The sequence below is a fragment of the Haliotis rubra genome, unplaced genomic scaffold (assembly GCF_003918875.1).
Source record: "Haliotis rubra isolate DU_JTF1 unplaced genomic scaffold, ASM391887v1 Scf408, whole genome shotgun sequence".
Taxonomy (NCBI): Eukaryota; Metazoa; Mollusca; class Gastropoda; order Lepetellida; family Haliotidae; genus Haliotis; species Haliotis rubra.
The window spans coordinates 270,026-290,568 of NW_025767089.1; the positions used below are offsets into that span (position 1 = coordinate 270,026).

Below are 20,543 nucleotides of genomic sequence, written 5' to 3' on the forward strand. Positions count from 1 at the left end.
ATTTGCCTCCCATGGTACTTTTGTAGAAAAGTCTTGATAAAGTTGGGCTATATACCTGTGTGTCCTGTTAAATGTTTGAGATATTTCCAAGACTGTGCATCTTCGTACAGGTAGAGGAAGTTATTGACAAGCTGGAACAGCTGGAATCTAATGATCAGGGGGAGACAACTCCTGCCCAGACAGATGCGGAAGCAAAGCAAAAGAAGGCATCCAAGGCCCAGAAGAGAAGGGTAGGTCATGTTGAAATTGTTCCTTAAAATATTTCAGCTTCTACTTATAGTCTTTCCTGATTTGCCAGGTGCTGATTTCAAGTCTACATTTAAATGTTTCATATGTTGTCAGTGAAACTGAAGCACAAGCTCTTTATGTGTAAAATATTTGTTACAACCAGTTGGTACCTCAGGAAGTTTTCTTGAGTTTGTGTTTTAACCATCCATGGAAAGATAAGTATGTTTGTAAAATCATGGTCGTGCTTGGTATAGTCATTCCACATGACTTGCAGTGGTCACATGAAGCAGACGTCATGTTGCCGTAAGTCTAACATCTCTGTACAACTTTGTGTAATTGCATCACAGAAGATAATGACATCATTCTAGACACCGCTTCTTTGCTGCAACTGACTAGAATGTGTGGAAAGGAAGTGTTTTCATTATTACAATAAATATCTGTAACTAGCTGTTAATGGTTACCGTCCATCTTGGGTTAGATAATCCACATCCGCTTGCTGCTTCCCGGGTGTAGTGGTTGGAGCGTCTGTCCGGAGAGTGGAAAGTTGCGGGTTAGATCCCCAGCCGCGTCATACCAAAAGATGGTACTTGTTGTTCCCTGCCTCGTGCTCAGCATTACAGGGTACAAGGACTTGGAGTCAGTACTTGGGTCAGCTTGGTGTCAGTGGGGTATTCATGCTTAATAGCAGCATGGTATCTCAGTGAGCTCTATAAAACTCTGGGATAGTACAAGTAGCCACACATACACACGCATGCAAAATATTCTTAAGTACAACGTTAAACCCCAATTCAGCCCACCTCACCTCACCTCACCCAGGGCCCAATTTAGTGCTTTGTTACTTGCACTGGTGCAACCTAATATTACAAAGTGCAACCTATTTATTAGTCTAACTTGAACCAGTAGCAATAGACCAATGCTTAGTCTCTGAATATATATAATTTTGATAGTAACAAACAAGCCCATTTAAATTGAAAAGGAGCCCCAGGGAGACCAGAGATTCAGAACCTGAACCTGAGGAAATCTAGACTTGCTTTATTTAGGGCTTTAGCACTGCAGAGAGGGCTTGGCAGTAGGGAAAATAATGTGGTTCAGGTACTGTGAGACAGACTACAGTAGCAAGTCAATTTTTTAGTGGGTAAACTTCTGAATAAAACATCTAAATAATTCAATAGCATATTTCTGATGTTACATATTGCAATAAAAACAGTGCAACTTATTTCTGATGTTACATATTGCAATAAAAACAGTGCAACTAGAATTTGACTGGTGCAACTAGGTTTTTATCTTAGGTTGCACCTTGTGCAAGTGGGTTAACATCTCTTAAATCGAGCCCTGTCACCACTTGCTGCCACATGTCCAAACAGTGAATGGACATACATGTACATGTTCCTTCTTCCTTGATATTACATTAGCATTGTGTCATAAAACCATGTTGCCTGCTCTCTCGCTGATTCACTTACCCTATCTCTCTAAAACCCCTAAAACAAACAAAGAATTACCCTCAGCTCAACATGAAAACATACTCAGGGAAGTTAAATGACCAGCTGCTTGATGGGACTTGATTGGATTTAGTCTAATGATGTAGATTTATCATTTCTGTGATGAGATTTCTGTGCGTACTGACACTGACATTACAGAAGAGAACAACCTCCAGCCTCCTATACTAATAACAGTGATGGACACGGCGATTGCATTAGGATTATCTCTGTCCACAGGAGGTGAGGTGAGGTGAAATTGGGTTTTACGTCGTGCTTGAGAATATTTCGCTCATAGGACGACGTGCATGCGTGTGTATGTGTATGTGCGGCTGCTTGTACTAGCCCAGACTGAAGCTGGTTTTATAGTGCTAGCTCACTGAGATACCATGCCGCAGTGAAGCATGAATACCCCACTCAGACACATTATACTGACTCCGAGCCGACCAGTCCTTGTTGTACCCATTAATGCCGAGTGCCAGTCAGGGACCAACAAGTACCATATTTTAACGTCTTTTGGTATGACGCGGTTGGGGATCGAACCCGCGACCTTCCGCTCTCCGGGCGGACATTCTAACCACTACACCACGGAGGCGGTCTGTCCGCAGGAGAGGTGTAACAATACATTTAGGCAATGATGCTTATCCCAATAATATTGCTGCAGTATGATTTGTATCCCAGTGCAGTACTTTTATTTCACAGCCCTGAATAATTTCTTTGATGGACATTTTAGAAATTGAGGTGATGAAGAATGATGACAATTTTTATGGATATACAACTTCTTTTATTCTGTGAAAGATGACGTTTCGACACAGATTCTAATGTCGCTTGCTTGACAACGACATTAGAATCTATGTCGAAACATCGCCTTTCACAGAATAAAAGAAGTTGTATATCCATAAAAATTGTCATCATTCCTGAATAATTTGTAGATCTATGTATTGTGAACCTCATATCATGATACAAAACTGTATTGCCATGGCACTTCACCAATAGTCCACTGTATGCTGAGACACTGGTATTCCAGGGCAGATTAAATAAAAGATTGACATGAAGATCACTTACCAAGGACATTAAATGTATTATGAATGATGTAGGAAAGGAAGTGGTTAAAGCGTTGGCTCGTCCACGAAGACCCGGGTTCGATTCCCCACATGGGCACAATGTGTTAAGCCCATTTCTGGTGTCCCCAGCCGTGATATTGCTGTAATATTGCTAAAAGCGGCGTAAAACTAAAACTCAGTCAGTCAGTCAGTCAGATATAGGAAAGGTTAGGGATCATGAATCTTTGTGGGGATATTTATTGTAGTGATGTCTGAGCACACAATTTCCTGAAAAACAAAATATTCCCCAAAATATTCATGAGCTGTGACCTTTTTGTTCAGATAATTAAACTGATATAAAATCTTGCTGTGTATGGATGACTGTGAGAAACCTGATGAGTTTCATGGATATTCCATGTGAAAGTCAGTTAAAGCATGGCGTATGCTGATATTGCATGTGTTAAATGCTTTTTGTTGTTTTTCAAGGTTGGAAAACTCAGGTTTTTATATTTATCATGATTTGAGTCATGCATATGTGATTGTGCTGCATATGAAATCACCTGAAAGGTGAAAGCCAGGTAAAAACATATTTATAGTTTTCAAATGAATATCTTGACCTTGTTGTTAATTACCTGCGGGCCATGTATTCATTGCTTTTATGAGGTTGTAAGGCAGACAATTGGAGATTTAAAGCTCGAGGTTACTAACAAGAGTTAGTACTTACGCTTGTTGGAGCAGATTGCTTGTTATTCCAACATGTTGGTAACATGAGCTTATACCCCAGGCTTGTTGTTGGAGCCTATTACTAGTTATTCCACCATGTTGGTAACATTGGCTTGTTGTTGGAGCCTAGATTATTCCAAAGCTCTAGAGGTTACTAATACCCCAGGCTTGTTGTTGGAGCCTATTACTAGTTATTCTAACATGTTGGTAACATGAGCTTATACCCCAGGTTTGTTGTTGGAGCAGATTACTAGTTATTCCAACATGTTGGTAACATGAGCTTATACCCCAGGCTTGTTGTGTGAGCAGATTACTAGTTATTCCAACATGTTGGTAACATGACCCCATTTACACAATTTCATTAAAACAGGTTTCTTCTTCATTGCTGATGAGGTCTGTTATAATTTTACATATATCATTACTGATAGATCTAGGTGTGTATGACAGATCTGGCATGTTAAATTCTGAGCACAACTTTTCAACTTCACTGTTGTCAAACGATTTCTTTCATTGTTTTGACCATTCAAACAGATTTTTTTTGTTGATAAAGCAATGAGAATTGAGTTCCGGTAACAGCTCAACATACATAAGAATCGCCTCAACAGTGGTATCTTGTAATATTGTATAAACTATGTATACAATATCTCCACATTGGTAATTTTCCGTTTTAAGTACTGACAAAGCTCTGTTCACACTTATAGATATTTCTGTGATGGTATACTTCATTTTAAGGCATTCCTTGACCCATAACCCAAAATATCATGTGAGTTCATATAGTCCAGTTAAATATCACAACATTGGAAATTATATAGAGGATATTATATGAGTGCCCATGTCATACTATGTTTACAACACGAGTGCCTAAATGTTGGTATTTCCCGAGCGAGAGCGAGGAATATACCGATATTTAGGCACGAGTGTCGTAAACATAGTATGATATGGACACGAATATAATATTCTGTTTATTACCGTCGTCAAATTGAAGAAAATAAACCCAAATCTACTTTCAAACATAGGCTGGCTACCCGCCGTCGCTGCATGTAGAACGCAACGTCACAGAAGAAACGTGACGTCATAGCATTGTTCATGACGTCACGTCACCATGGCCAAAGTGATATTTTGCCCTAGGGCATCGTATGAAAAATATGAACTCCGATATTTTTGCCCTCGTAGGTAATAAAAGATAATATGGGAACAGTTTTATTCCTGAAGTGCATCATCATTGGGGTTTTTTCTGTGGCAATATGGAGTCTCCAACTACAGGACCACTGTACTGTATTCATCATAGAGTGTTTATCTTCTGTTAGAGCTGTTGACATGATATCATCAGTATTGCAGTACAAATATACACACTATTGTCATTCTCCTGTATCTGTTCAGCCAAAACGTATGTATACAGTGAAGATAGTGTGGCAGACAGAGAGAGTTTGGTTTTACGCAGCTTTTAGCAATATTCCAGCAATATCATGGCAGGGGTCACCAGAAATGGGCTTCACACATTGTCCCCATGTGGGGAATCAAACCTGGATCTTCGGCGTGATGAGCGGATGCTTTAACCACTAGGCTACCCCACTGCCCTGTAGGAGTCAGAACACAGCCCTGCTGACCTCCCTCACTCACATGGACATAGTTATACAACTAAGACAGAGCTCACTACAGATTGCCCATTCAGATTAATACATGTAAAGTCACTTGTGATGCTGTCTTGGCCATTCAAAATGCAAAAATATCGATCAAAACAAATAACTATTAATCCTTCTCATATGTGTATAATTGATTATTTTATAATCCACCTCAACACTTCCTTCAAAGTGTTCTGGGTTACCTGTTCTTGCTTTGAAATCTGCACATATCTGAACAAAACCCACAACTGATACTTTTACACTTGATTGGATAATGTCTCAATATATTCGTCAGTATCTCTTTTATGCGATGATCCAACTGGGCTAAGATAACAAGCAGTCGAGAAAGCATTCATACCTGTTACATTTTCACAAAATTTATACCATGCAATTTCCTCATGTGTATTGTGGAAACAAGTAAATCTTTCTAAAATCAATTGCTTAACGAAAATATCAACTCCACCAGAACCAAGTTGAGTTCAAGTATATAACTGCATTGCCTGACTTGTGAAATGGGCTGATTGATTGGCACTTTTAATTAGCTAATAATAGTAAGTTATATGGGTATAGCTGGCTCTTTTAACAGTCTTTGGAGTGTCAGACAAGGGTGTACTCTTAGTCATCTCTTGTTTTCTCATTTCATCAGCAAACTAGTATCCTGATCTGTTTGATTGGTATTTTACAAGTTGATGAATAATAAGAAAGGTACATTATAATGCAACTTTCAAGGTGGTATGTTTCCTCTAAATTCAGTTTAGTGATGGGGTAATTATTTCTGAACAACTGTTGAATATTTTATTATTGCTCTGTTGCTTACTGATGATTGGATACTTATTGCTGATGATTGGATACATATCGTTGATGATATGATATTTATTGCTGATGATTGGATACATATCGTTGATGATATGATATGATATTTATTGCTGATGATTGGATACATATCGTTGATGATATGATATGATATTTATTGCTGATGATTGGATACATATCGTTGATGATATGATATGATATTTATTGCTGATGATTGGATACATATCGTTTGATGATTGGATACATATCGTTGAAGATATGATATGATATTTATTGCTGATGATTGGATACATATCGTTGAAGATATGATATGATATTTATTGCTGATGATTGGATACATATCGTTGAAGATATGATATGATATTTATTGCTGATGATTGGATACATATCGTTGAAGATCTGATATTTGATATTTATTGCTGATGATTGATATTATCGCTGATGATTGGATATTTATTGTTGATGATTGGATACATATCGAAGATATGATATGATATTTATTGCTGATGATTGGATACATATCGTATGAAGATATGATATGATATTTATTGCTGATGATTGGATACATATCGTTGAAGATATGATATGATATTTATTGCTGATGATTGGATACATATCGTTGAAGATATGATATGATATTTATTGCTGATGATTGGATACATATCGTTGAAGATATGATATGATATTTATTGCTGACTGTGGATGTTTCATTTGAAGATTCTTATAAATGGGTCCTTTAGATTTATTTATATATCACACAATGGATAGTGTTCTCGGCAGGATAAAGCCAACCGATATTTTCGGTATCCATTGGGGTCATCTACAGATATCGATGCAAATTAGAGAGGTCATATGCAAATTTTAGGGACTACATTCACAGTGTAAACATACATGGCGTCAAGTGTGGGCGATCGTGTCCGGATTGACGGCCTTGGATGCGGTACTGTCAGTGCTTGGATCCAAGAAAATTCATGTCTGGTTATGATAGATGGAGTGGATTACTACTGACTGACTGACTGACTGAGTTTGGTTTTACGCCACTTTTTTAGCAATATTATAGTTTTCCAAATGGGGGCCAGTTTCAAACTTTGAAAAATTCATTTTTAATAGTAACTGGGTTGAAATGGTAAATGCCCAAACTAATGTGGACAAGGGCAAGTATTTAGGGGTTTGGAGAAAGAAAATGCATTGAAACTGTCCAGAGGAAATTTTGTAAGTTGGTTTTTCCTATGGGATAAACATGTCGATCGTCTGATGCATTAGCACATGGGGAATGTAGGAGATATCCCCCCCAGGTTACTTGACATATTAACTGTATAAAGTATGCAATGAGGTTATTAAGAATACAGGAGAACAAATATCCTTAAAAATGTTCTGATAATTTATTATCCATTGTGGATAGAAGCAAATTTGAGTGGACAAATATTTGTTTTATCGACATGGTTTTGAATTCGTATGTATAAACCAGAATGTTGGTGATACTGAGCAGTTTATATATTCATTCAGTCCAAATATTTTGGAGTGTTCATATCAGAACTATCAAACTATAAAGTAATTCTTAAGCATTTCATAAATCTCATAAATCTATATTACACTGGCAAATATATCTGCTGAATATTAGTCTCATGAGTATAGATGGATCTTTACTATGTTTGGAAGTGGTCAGTCAGGCAGTAAATAGTTTGATGATGATGATGATGATGATGATGATCCCTAGTGTATAATTCTATTAATATTCGTCAACTTTGTCAATCAAGCGGCTACATTGTGCTGTTAAATGTTGCCAGATTTCTCTTGGTAGTTAAAAAGGGGTGTTAAAAAAAACAAAAGGGCCAACCATTTTCAAAAACATGGAAGGATGTTTCACTTAAGACATGAACCATCTAAATGCACGAAGCAGTATTACATCACATTTTTAATTCGCATTATGTTCGTTCTGTCACATAATGCAGGGTGTTGAAAATTGCTGGATGTTGTGTGCTACAACATGGTCTCAATCTCTGGCAGTGATCACACTTATTTCACTTTGCAGACAGCGAGATGCAAACATTGATATACTCCGACATGTTGTAAATGAAGCCTTTTAGGCCTGTATAGATCATGATGTGTATTATTCATATTGTTCATCATAAGTGGGTTACTAGAAATCAATAGAAAGCACGTGTGTAGTAATGGCTCAGTTGGCGTAATGCAGATATCATTGTTTATATGCTACAGAATTCATTGTTGACACTAGACTTTGTTTTGTTTGTTTGTTGTTTAACGTCACACTCAGCAATATACCAGCTATATACCACGGTCCGTAAATAATGGAGTCTCCAACAGACAATCCAGTGATTAACATCATGAGCACCGATCTATGCAACTGGGGTAGACTTTGTAACATCACAGTTGATGATGATGATGATGTGATAATGATGATGAATATTGTCATGACAATAACAATGATGATGATGGAGATGATGATGATGATGATGATGTGATAATGATGATGAATATTATCATGACAGTAACAATGATGATGATGATGATGATGATGATGACCTATTATTAGGGCTGCGCAATATATCCGGCTTACGGGTATTTACTGGTTCAGACATGAAAACGATTTACTGGTTCAGACATGAAACATGCATTCGAAAACTTAGGTAACACTCGGAAATCTTCTGATATTTGTGCCAAATATTATTTACTGATCAAAAAAAGCCAGTATTTTGACATGCATTCAAGCATTAACTTCGATTATAATTAGAGTTAAAACTCCTTGCAATATATTGCAATAATGTATTCTGATATTTCCTTGTTTCATTTGTGCCAAATATTATTTACATTTTTATTTCAAGTTTTTATTAAAGCTTAATCAAGCACAGTGATTTTGTTGTGTTTTTGCTGTATAAATCAAGCATTAACTCGATTATAATTAGTTTTTAGTTTAAAAAAACTCCTTGCAATATATTGCAATACATATCGCAATATATGCTTTCGCGTATCGCAATATATCACAATATGAAACTTTCCTGCAATACCCACCCCTACCTATTATTGTTGAAATATTGTCCCTGATACCTTTTCGACAAAGGTTTTGTTAAAGGAGACACTAGTTCTTTACTACAGATAATTATGAAGTATGGATAATAACGAGATTAGTATTTTCTCTGTTGAATCCTCATGTGATCATATTAAATGCACTCAGGATTCATAAACCTGTTTTTTTAATCAGGGTGACATACACAGGAAATTTAATTTCACTCAAGGAATGATAAATTTATAGATAATGGCCTACTCTCACAGGAAATATGTTATCTCTTGCTACAAATATCAAGAGCTTGTGTAATATGTAAATTAATTTCAAATTGGTTGTAATAAGTCACCGAGAACCCGTTATATAATGAAATAAGCCTTCATAACTATCAACAGATACCTTTTTAACAATACAAAAGATGTATTTCGATTTATGTGATAATGATTTATATGGAAAGATAAGTACCATAACATTGTTATTCATGTTTGCACTGGCAGTTACAAACATTTGCACTAATGTTGTTACTCTTAATGGGGACAGAAAATCATGCCCGTTTCCTTGGATACAACAACAAAATAATCTGGCAAAAGTTTCAGCTGGACTTCTAATAACAAATAAGTTGTACCTGATGTTGTTGATGCTGCTGCTGCTGTGAGTGTTGATGCTGACACCGTGCCTTCTCCCATTCCTCATACTCCCTGTCCAGACTTTTGGCAATTTTCCGTAATATGAACTTGAGATCGGTAAACTCCATCCCAGTGCGTGTCGTGGTGCTGGAATATCATCAACAGGTACAACATGTCCCCATTACCAGGTCACTGTATATCCACAAGCGTTAAATCTCATTAAATCCACGGTACGTATTGCATGACATGGGATCAATTGTGTGCTACCTCCGGCCTGGTCCTCGTGAGGATACGCTTCCCCGCTGCCCCCATTATAACACCATTGTCTAAAACACAATGCTTCAGTGTCAGGTTTGATTCCTGCCGACACAGTGTAGCGAAGAACTGTGAGGAGAGACTCTTGTACATGTGATCAGCTCCACGGAGAATCAATACACATGATCATATTTCACACTTTGTTTTAATATTTGAAACTCTCATTTTCAGGAATCAGCAGTTTTTAGAAATTTATCAAATATTTCTTGTTTCCGTACTATTGATGTATTTTGTACTTTTAATTTGTATTGTATCATTGGCAATGTTTTAAATACTTCTTGTTTTTGTGCTATTGTTGTATTTTGCACTATTGGAAATTATTTAAATATGTTTTGTTTTTGTAATATTGTTGTATAATGAATGTTGTGTGGAGAGTTCACACCATACATAATTGCACAAGGGTCTATACAGAAACTGCCACCAGCAAATTCACTAAGTCATGTTAAAAATATCCCTGACTTACTTGTAAATTAGTTTTTTGTGTCTGTCCTGGTGTTATCACCATGTTTCCCTCCTCGAGTACAGAGCTCAATCTCCTATCTTCATACTTGTGAGACATATATTATGAGTTATCAGTCTTTCATTGGCCTAAGCCCTTATTACCAGACTATTTGATGATTTTTTTTATAAACATATTTTATTCATGAAATAGAAATGACATGAATATGGATTGGCACAACAAGCCAACAGCTTATGAATGTGCCGCTCCATTAAATATAACAAAGTACCATCATTAAGTGAATTCAAACAAAGTACAGAACAATTAATTCCACAAAGGCAAGAAATGGATGTTAATGGGAAAATATCTACAAAATTACATGCAATGGTTCATAGTAATTGCATACATAAGTGTTTAGAATAATTTGAGTCTATTTAAAAATAGCATGTATTTATGAACAGAGTCAAAAATAAGCTGATTAATTCTGTCTGCAGCAATGATGATGATGATGATGATGATGATGATTCATGATGATTGTGATGATGATGGTGATGGTGATCATAGCGGTGGCAATGATGATGATGATGACTCATGATGATGGTGATGATGATACTGACGATGATGATGATGGTGATGGTGATCATAGTGGTGGCAATGATGATGATGATGAATGATGATGGTGATGATGATACTGACGATGATGATGATGGTGATGGTGATCATAGTGGTGGCAATGATGATGATGATGAATGATGATGGTGATGATGATACTGACGATAATGATGATGATGATGAATGATGATGGTGATGATGATACTGACGATAATGATGATGATGATGAATGATGATGGTGATGATGATACTGACGATAATGATGATGATTCATGATGATGGTGATGATGATACTGACGATAATGATGATGATGATGATGATGATGTGTTACAGGTTTATTTCTCTCTTGGTTCTCTGTGATGCTGCAATCATATTTATGATGATCTATTCCATCTATTACCCTTCCAACCATTCTTGTCCTGTTCCAGCTGAATTCCTATCCCAGACTGCAACTTAATTCCTGCCAACATGTAAGAGAGGAGTAGACAGCCCTGACTAGCACAGTCAGAACCTCCTCTAAGGCTATTGTAATATTTAATGATCTAGTGGTGGGAATTAAAGTATTCACTGTAGTAATGACAAGTGTGTGTATTGTGTTGGCAATGTTAGAGGCGGGACTCAGCCAAAGGAATTCATCCATTTCTTTACATTACTCGATTGTTAGTTGAATTAATGGTGTCATGCATTACATTATTTTCATTTATTGGATTCTTGCATGTTATTTCGTATCTGAAAATTACAACCAGTATACCTTTATTACTGGGAATGAAACAAGCTGTGTAATGTGATCTTGCGTGGCTGAAATATAAGAAGTGTAGGATTGGTTCACCAGCTCATTTCCTGAAAGTAGCTGGACATGCCATTTCTCTTTCCTCAAAATACTTTAATACATATTAGTCATGTTGCCATGGTAACAGATAATAAAATTTGCATAGCAGAACTTGGAAGATGAGCTTGGATGTGTTTTTAGTTTACCTGTACATGAAGGTGACAAGAAAGTTAGACCTATTTCGGTGAATGTATTTAGAAGTTTGTACATGTATTTTGGATTATGACTATTTGCATTTTTAGCTGCCCAAATTTGGTCATTTTCTTCAGTTTGATATAGTTTTGTAGGGTTATTTTTAACAAAATACAATATATTTTTCTCCAGAAAGAAAAGACACAAGAAATTATTGTTTAGAACATGTGCTTTGTTTTGTTTTTGATCAAAAATTCCCTGCACTTTTTTGAGCAGATTAATTTTTGTCAAAATCATCCCAGCTCTCTCCTTTCCCCCATTTACCTGCTTGTTTCTTTATGATTGCTTTTTTGTTATGTAGAAACTTATAGCCATCAGGAAAGTATTTGAGTAATCACTGCAAGACATACAAATCTTTTTCTCTGTAGAAAGAGCCAAATATTTTTTTTGAAATCCAGCGTGTTACCATGGTTACCCTGCAGAACATCCGACATGTAGTGAATGATTTCTAATATATATTTTTAACCTGAAGAGCTAAATGTATCTGTTAGGTTAAGAATTGGTTGGTGTGGGGAGTTGTTGGAAATGTTAAAATATCAATATTTTTTTATGTTTTCCGATGTTAATCTGGCGCCATGTTCCTTTTTTAGTAAATAATGGCAAAGGTATCTGCACTTTTATCACCTGATAAAATCATGACAATCTCCTCTTTATGAACATCTTCCAGTGTCAAGGTCAAGGTCAATATCATTCACTTTTCACTGATTAACCAAACGTAAAGTAAGAGTAAATAGACCAGTTTTTTATAGTCACCTGCAACAGCTAAAATACAGTCAGTAAACAACCGTTCAATTAACATTTTAAACATTCTCAGCACCTTTGAAGCTCTGGATAGCGATTGTCGAGCAGTTTAGCTAACACTGGTGAGTTTTTCATTGTAACGTGAGCATTGATCACATGGTCTCCAGCTGTGCTGCTCTCATGTAATAAAAATAAAGTAACGCTACTTCTCACCGAAGTAATGCGATGGCCACATTGTCGAAATTTATGCCCATCTGTAAACAGATATTGATCTGGCATGCAGGACAATTGCTAATAGTTCAGCAAACCCCAGTTACATCCGATAATGTGTTTCTAACATTTTATAAAATGTGTATGGATGATAGGAGGTGAATCAAGTCCATAATGTTTATCTTAAGAGTCCGGGAGCAGTAGGGTAGAATAGCGTTATTGCAGAGTTTGCTTATTGCTGTCTGTGCTATTGCTGGAATATTGCTGTGATTCCCCTGGAATATGGGTACAATGTGTGAAACCCATTCCTGAATATTGCTGTGATATTGCTGATATTGCTGTGAATATTGCTGGAATATTGCTGTGATATTGCTGGAATATTGCTTGAATACTGCTGGAATATTGCTGTGATATTGCTGGAATATTGCTGTGATACTGCTGGAATATTGCTGTGATACTGCTGGAATATTGCTGTGATACTGCTGGAATATTGCTGTGATACTGCTGGAATATTGCTGTGATACTGCTGGAATATTGCTGTGATACTGCTGGAATATTGCTGTATTGCTGGAATATTTGCTGTGATATTGCTGTGATACTTGCTGGAATATTGCTGTGATATTGCTGGAATATTGCTGTGATACTGCTGGAATATTGCTGTGATACTGCTGGAATATTGCTGTGATATTGCTGGAATATTGCTGTGATACTGCTGGAATATTGCTGTGATAATATTGCTGTGATATTGCTGGAATATTGCTGTGATATTGCTGCTTGCTGGAATATTGCTGTGATATTGCTGGAATATTGCTGTGATATTGCTGCTGTGATATTGCTGGAATATTGCTGTGATACTGCTTGCTGGAATATTGCTGGAATATTGCTGTGATATTGCTGGAATATTGCTGTGATATTGCTGGAATATTGCTGTGATATTGCTGGAATAATATTGCTGTGATATTGCTGGAATATTGCTGTGATATTGCTGGAATATTGCTGGAATATGTGCTGGAATATTGCTGTGATATTGCTGGAATATTGCTGTGATATTGCTGGAATATTGCTGTGATATTGCTGGAATATTTGCTGTGATATTGCTGGAATATTGCTGTGATATTGCTGGAATATTGCTGTGATATTGCTGGCTGTGATATTGCTGCTGTGATACTGCTGGAATATTGCTGTGATATTGCTGGAATATTGCTGTGATATTGCTGGAATATTGCTGTGATACTGCTGGAATATTGCTGTGATATTGCTGGAATATTGCTGTGATATTGCTGGAATATTGCTGTGATATTGCTGGAATATTGCTGGAATATTGCTGTGATATTGCTGGAATATTGCTGTGATACTGCTGGAATATTGCTGTGATATTGCTGGAATATTGCTGTGATATTGCTGGAATATTGCTGTGATATTGCTGGAATATTGCTGTGATATTGCTGGAATATTGCTGTGATATTGCTGGCTGGAATATTGCTGTGATATTGCTGGAATATTGCTGATATTGCTGGAATATTGCTGTGATATTGCTGGAATATTGCTGTGATATTGCTGCAATATTGCTGTGATATTGCTGGAATATTGCTGTGATACTGCTGGAATATTGCTGTGATATTGCTGGAATATTGCTGTGATATTGCTGGAATATTGCTGTGATATTGCTGGAATATTGCTGTGATATTGCTGGATATTGCTGAATATTGCTGTGATATTGCTGGAATATTGCTGTGATATTGCTGGAATATTGCTGTGATATTGCTGGAATATTGCTGTGATATTGCTGGAATATTGCTGTGATATTGCTGGAATATCTGCTGGAATATTGCTGTGATATTGCTGTGATATTGCTGGAATATTGCTGTGATATTGCTGGAATATTGCTGTGATACTGCTGGAATATTGCTGTGATATTGCTGGAATATTGCTGTGCTGCTGGAATATTGCTGTGATATTGCTGGAATATTGTTGAAAACGAACGAGCCAACACCTTAACCACTTGGCCACCGCCCCAATTTTTGTCTTAAATTCATTTCTTGTTGCTCACGCAAATAAAGAAGTTATTATCCATAAAGTTTGTCAATATCCAAATTTTGAACGAAATATTTTTGTAATTTGGTTGCTGGCAGTTTCAAATCCCAGATAAATCTGTTTGTGCTTCACTAGACCAACTTGAGATCCTAGTCCAGCAATGGTGGTCACATTAGTATGGTCATTATAAAGGTATGTTTGTCTAGCCTGGTCAGTGTATGACAAGGACTCATGTTTGTGAGGTGTGTTGACTCGAGGCATGGTATTCGATGCTCAGGGGACATCTAATACTTCCACCTAAACAAATGAAGGAGATTAGATTTATCTTGTGACAGTGGACAGATGGATTTTTCTGAACAGTCATTATCAAAACTGAAAGAAGATCGGAACTGGTTTGTGTTTGTGGGAATAATTATTCATGGCTGAAATATGTGTAGTCATTTTATTTGTTTTATGGCCAGGCTGACTAGATGCATTACTTGAAGGGTGTTGAAATTTCATGATCTGTGAAGCTTTGCTACTACCACCAAGATCTAACCTGAGACAGCTCCACTACTATTTATCTGTTCCGTTCGTAATCATTTTGTTTCCGGAGCATAACTAAAAATGTTGGATATTTTTCAACAAAAATTAGTAGAAATATCAAACAGAACCTAAAGTGATGTCTTTTGCTATTTGCAGATTTGTGGCCTTTTTATTTTTCTTGGTTTCCATGGAAACAGTTTAGACATAGTCTCAAAAGGGAGGGGTGGGTTTCGTTCCAGACCACAGCTCGAAAACCTTTCACTATCTTTCAACAAAACTTAGCAGATACTGTATATGAGACAGATCTTAAAGTGGTGCCTTTTGCTATTTGGAGATTTTGGGCATTTTTATTTTTCATGATTTCCATGGAAACAATTTCGACTTAGTAACAAAGAATCAAGTCAGACTTTAATTAACTGTCAGATGATTTGTTCTTTCAAATTTTTTGGGGGCCGGGGATTTGTTTGTTGTTTTCTCTCCAAATCTAGTTATTTCACATAACCACTTGTCTGAAAGATTGTCTGCAGATTAATTAGGGCTCCTTTCATCTAGGCAGGAGACCTATTGTAATCGTTCAGATTATTATTATTATTATTATTATTATTTATTATTCCGATTTTTGTACCAAACATACCTCCTAAACCAATGCTCTGAGTCGCTTACAAGAAATCACACAGATGCCCACCGAGGTGAAGATATTCCCCTTAAAAATCCTCTAGGCTCTAGGTCCAATAGCAAAGGGGAAGATAATTCAAAATTAATTCCAAAATTTCAAAGTTTGGCAGCAAATATCTCAAGAACTAATTGTTCCAACACTTCCAAATCTCTTGTACAGATGCACAATCGAATCCCCAACAATTTTGCCTGGATGGGTCAAGTCGCTAAAATGTACCGTTTGGCAGTTATTTTTGTTTTCAGTTTATGGCCATGTTTTTCAGCAGTTTTCTGAGTAGTTTGCTCCCAAAAGTGCCAGTATGATAGATGAAGTCTTGATGATTCCACAACACTAATTGTTTTGACCGTAGACCCAAGAACAACTGAGGTACAGCCTTTTAAAGAGGGAACTATTTCTTCTCCGGAACTTCTTAAAAGGTACATGACCCCCGCGACCCCGGCTGTATTTGGAAGATCCATGCCTGTCAAAAACGTGTTCTGGCTCCGTTTTGGATGATGATTTCTAGCCCTCAGATACAATCGATAGAACTAAAGCCAAGGAGCCCTCATCATTGCTTGGAACTATATTTTTATTTGTTCTGGCTCATCTCCCAATCTCTTGAGATCTTTCACTCTGATTTGATACTCCACACTTAGCTGGGAGGTCATCTTGAAAGAGCCATAAAATTTGATATGTCTTAAAATTGTCTATGATTCAACAGCCACATTCTCTGCTGTAAAAAATGTGTATGTTACCTTACACGGAATGGGGTATTTTAATTGGCTGATAACTATTCGATTATTTTCAATATATCCTGTTAACTTGTAAGCTACATTACTTGTCCTCCATGTCTCCTCCGCCATAATATTGCTGGAATATTGCTAAAAGCGGCGTTAAACCATACTCACTCACTCACTCACTCACTCACTCCATGTCTCCTCAAAACTCACTATCCAGCCACTCACTCACTCACTCCTCACTCCATGTCTCCTATGTAAACCCAAAGTGCTTAAAGCCTATATTGATTATTATGTTAAATATGTTCGTAGAAAACATGCATAATACTAATACAATAGTAATATATAATATCTCTGTTAAAATAACTGATTAAGATATCAATTATTCTGATAATGGAATAGAAATTCTTTCATGTTATATTTTCGGATCGTTTTTAACTGAATCACCTGTACACTGGACCCAAACATCTGTGCACAACTGATTGCTATTTCCGGCTTAGTTGAATAACAGGTAGCATAACAGGAACAACAATTGAATTATCATGTCTAGTGATGTTTGATTGCAAGTTTCTTGTACATATCTCTATTTTCAATTACAAAGTTTGTTTTTTTTCGCCTCCAACAATACGATTTAGTTTTGACTGGGCACAGTACACGAAATAGCAGCTCTGTTATGTCCATGGAAAATACAGTTTTACTTGGCCATTGTTACGCGTTATAATAGTTACTATAACGCAGGTGTCTAATAATGCGGGGGAGGGGCGGTGTCATCCATGGACCCAAAGACGGTCGCATACCGATCCGTCAAATTTCTGATTTCAGAGTAGTAAAATGCATTCGACGGATGAGCACTGTGATCTTAGCTATTAATTAGTTATCAAAACATTGGATCATACCAAAAAAAAGATGCAAGTGATGTTGGATGGTTTGACTCTTTATTTTTGTACTTTTGTACTTATCTTTGCCTACTCATATGATACAATGAGAAATTGATGCATTAAATATATGTTTTGACTCTCTATATTTTTGTACTTTTGTACAAAATTGAAATTGATGCATTAAATAAAATGCATTCATACGGAGAAATATATACAAGGACATTATATCTATATCTGCATTCAATAAAATGAAACATTATTTCATTGACACATTTTCAGTTTGTAGGAATGTTACACACGATCACCATACTCTGAACAAGTGTCCAACACAATCAATGTAGCCCATTAATCCGATGGGCATTGTAAGTTTAAATCATTTTGGCATGAGTTGACCAAATTATGAATGTGGGTCGTCCATGTCATGTGGTGGTCGAAAGTTACTCCTAAGGATTTAGCTTCCTTTTTAATTCTATTTCTTGGTTATTTAGGTGCAGTTTGGGGGGGTATAATTTTGCATTTGCTGTGTTTTGAATAAAATGCCCACAGGGTTTTTACGTTAATAAGGAAACCCCATTTTGAGCCCATTTTTTATATGAATTAGCATAGGTATAATGGTGTTGGGACCTATGAATTTTGATAGTATATATCTAATTCATGGATAGTGAGTTTAATGGATGGTTTTCTGTATACATTTAAAATGGTAATTTCTTTGTTATTCAGTTTAGTTTTTGTTGCCAGGACTTCGAAAGTGTGAAATGCTCCACATTTGAGAACCCTTGAACTATTAAAGAAAACATGTAGTCTAATCCAGTACAAGCCGACCCCTTCATTAATGAACTTAGACTCTCCCAGTGTGTTAACACGGTTGGACAGAAATTCAACCGATTAGCACAGAACCACTCAAGCATGATTCGACAGATCGGCACTGCTGACCGTTCAAAATTCGACGGATTAGGCGAGGGATGACTGTAATTGGTTTTCCTGTTCTGCAGCCTGACTCGTTATGCATTAATGCATTAATGCACAATACAGCTATTATTTATAACCATAAGACCAAAACTATAAGATGATCTTGTAATGATGACAATTTATTATGTGCTTCCTGTAGAACCGATCTAATAATATCATCATCATCATCATCATCATTTATTTCGTATAGATGGCCATGAGGTCAACAGTACAACATGTGTAAAACAATTAGACAAAAACATGTATATGCGATCTAATAATAAGACTAGTCTATTTGAATATTTAGGAGCTGATGAATTGCCTATAAAGTTACTTCTTTGATACAACGATGTCAAATGAACTGACCCGTGAAGATCCGGGGTAGAATAGGTCTTCAGCAACCCATGCTTGCCACAAAAGGCGACTATGCTTGTCGTAAGAGGCGACTAACGGGATCGGTTGGTCAGGCTCGCTGACTTGGTTGACACATGTCATCGGTTCCCAATTACGCAGATCGATGTTCATGCTGTTGATCACTGGATTGTCTGGTCCAGACTTGATTATTTACAGACCGCCGCCATACAGCTGGAATATTGCTGAGTGCGGTGTAAAACTAAACTCACTCACTCACTCTAATGAACTGAACTTCTTCAAGAGGCATGTCAGAAGTTAGTATGATGAAGAGGAAAAGTTATATGGATTAACGGGCCGGTGGGGTAGTCTAGTGGTTAAAGCGTTGGCTCGTCACGCCGAAGACCCGGGTTCGATTCCCCACATGGGTACAATGAATGAAGCCCATTTCTGGTGTCCCCCGCCTTGATATTGCTGGAATATTGCTAAAAGCGGCGTAAAACCAAACTCTCTCTGTCTTCCACACTATGTTCACTGTATATATACGTTTTGGCTGAACAGATACAGGAGAATGACAATAGTGTGTATATTTGTACTGCAATACTGATGATGTCATGTCAACAGCTCTAACAGAAGATAAACACTCTATAATGAATACAGTACAGTGGTCCTGTAGTTGGAGACTCCATATTACCACAGAAAAAAACCCAATGATCATGCACTCCAGGAATAAAACTGTTCCCATATTATCTTTTATTACTTACGAGGGCAAAAATATCGGAGTTCATATTTTTCATACGATGCCTTAGGGCAAATATCACTTTGTCATGGTGACGTGACGTCATGAACAATGCTATGACGTCACGTTTCTTCTGTGACGTTGCGTTCTACATGCGGTCAGTATATGGATTAACAACTTCTTTACTACAATAGACGCGACAATTCCGTGTAGACGACACTTGCTGCATGGCAGTGCTAGCATCTACAAAGACGTTGTCAATCCATAAATTCTGTTCATCTCCAGTGAATTAAAAATAGATAGTTCTAAAAAACTAGAACTAAAAAATATTAAAGACTGTCAGATTATTTATAACAAACTATTGTTAATCTGTGATGGTATTGCAAAACAGAGGCGCCCATAAATGGGTTGTTGTGTATTTTGAGGAGTATAATTGCCTGAGATGTTTATCATTGTTTGTTAATTGATTGTGTAATTACTCGGGGAAGATAATGGCCTGACTGAGATGTTTTGGGCCTGGGTTGGGCAGGTTATTCAGTATAGGTAGCTGGTGTAATGCACCCAGTGCTCGAATACCTGATGAAGAGCTTTTAATTACCACAGGAAATCCAATCTGTGTTTTCTCTCTTATTAACTACCAGGTGATTGTCATGTGGCTAAAAATTTGCACCACCGGAAGCACTTGTAAAATTGTCAACATAGGAAGTTAAAGGAATAGTACTGGTATGTTTCTTCTTTGATTCACAGGCAGTAAAAAGTTCCATACAGCATGAAATTCCAAAATC

At 36.9% G+C, this 20,543-nt stretch overlaps 1 protein-coding gene across 2 annotated transcripts in view; it reads left to right on the plus strand.

Moving 5' to 3' along the window:
* Positions 1-20,543, plus strand: part of LOC124287896 (deubiquitinase OTUD6B-like) — a 46,110-nt gene that overhangs the window by 2,759 nt on the left and 22,808 nt on the right. For both annotated transcript variants that reach the window (XM_046724380.1, XM_046724379.1), the window contains exon 3: positions 111-230. In XM_046724380.1, the coding sequence (XP_046580336.1) occupies positions 111-230 (120 nt within the window). The remainder of the gene's footprint in view (positions 1-110; positions 231-20,543) is intronic.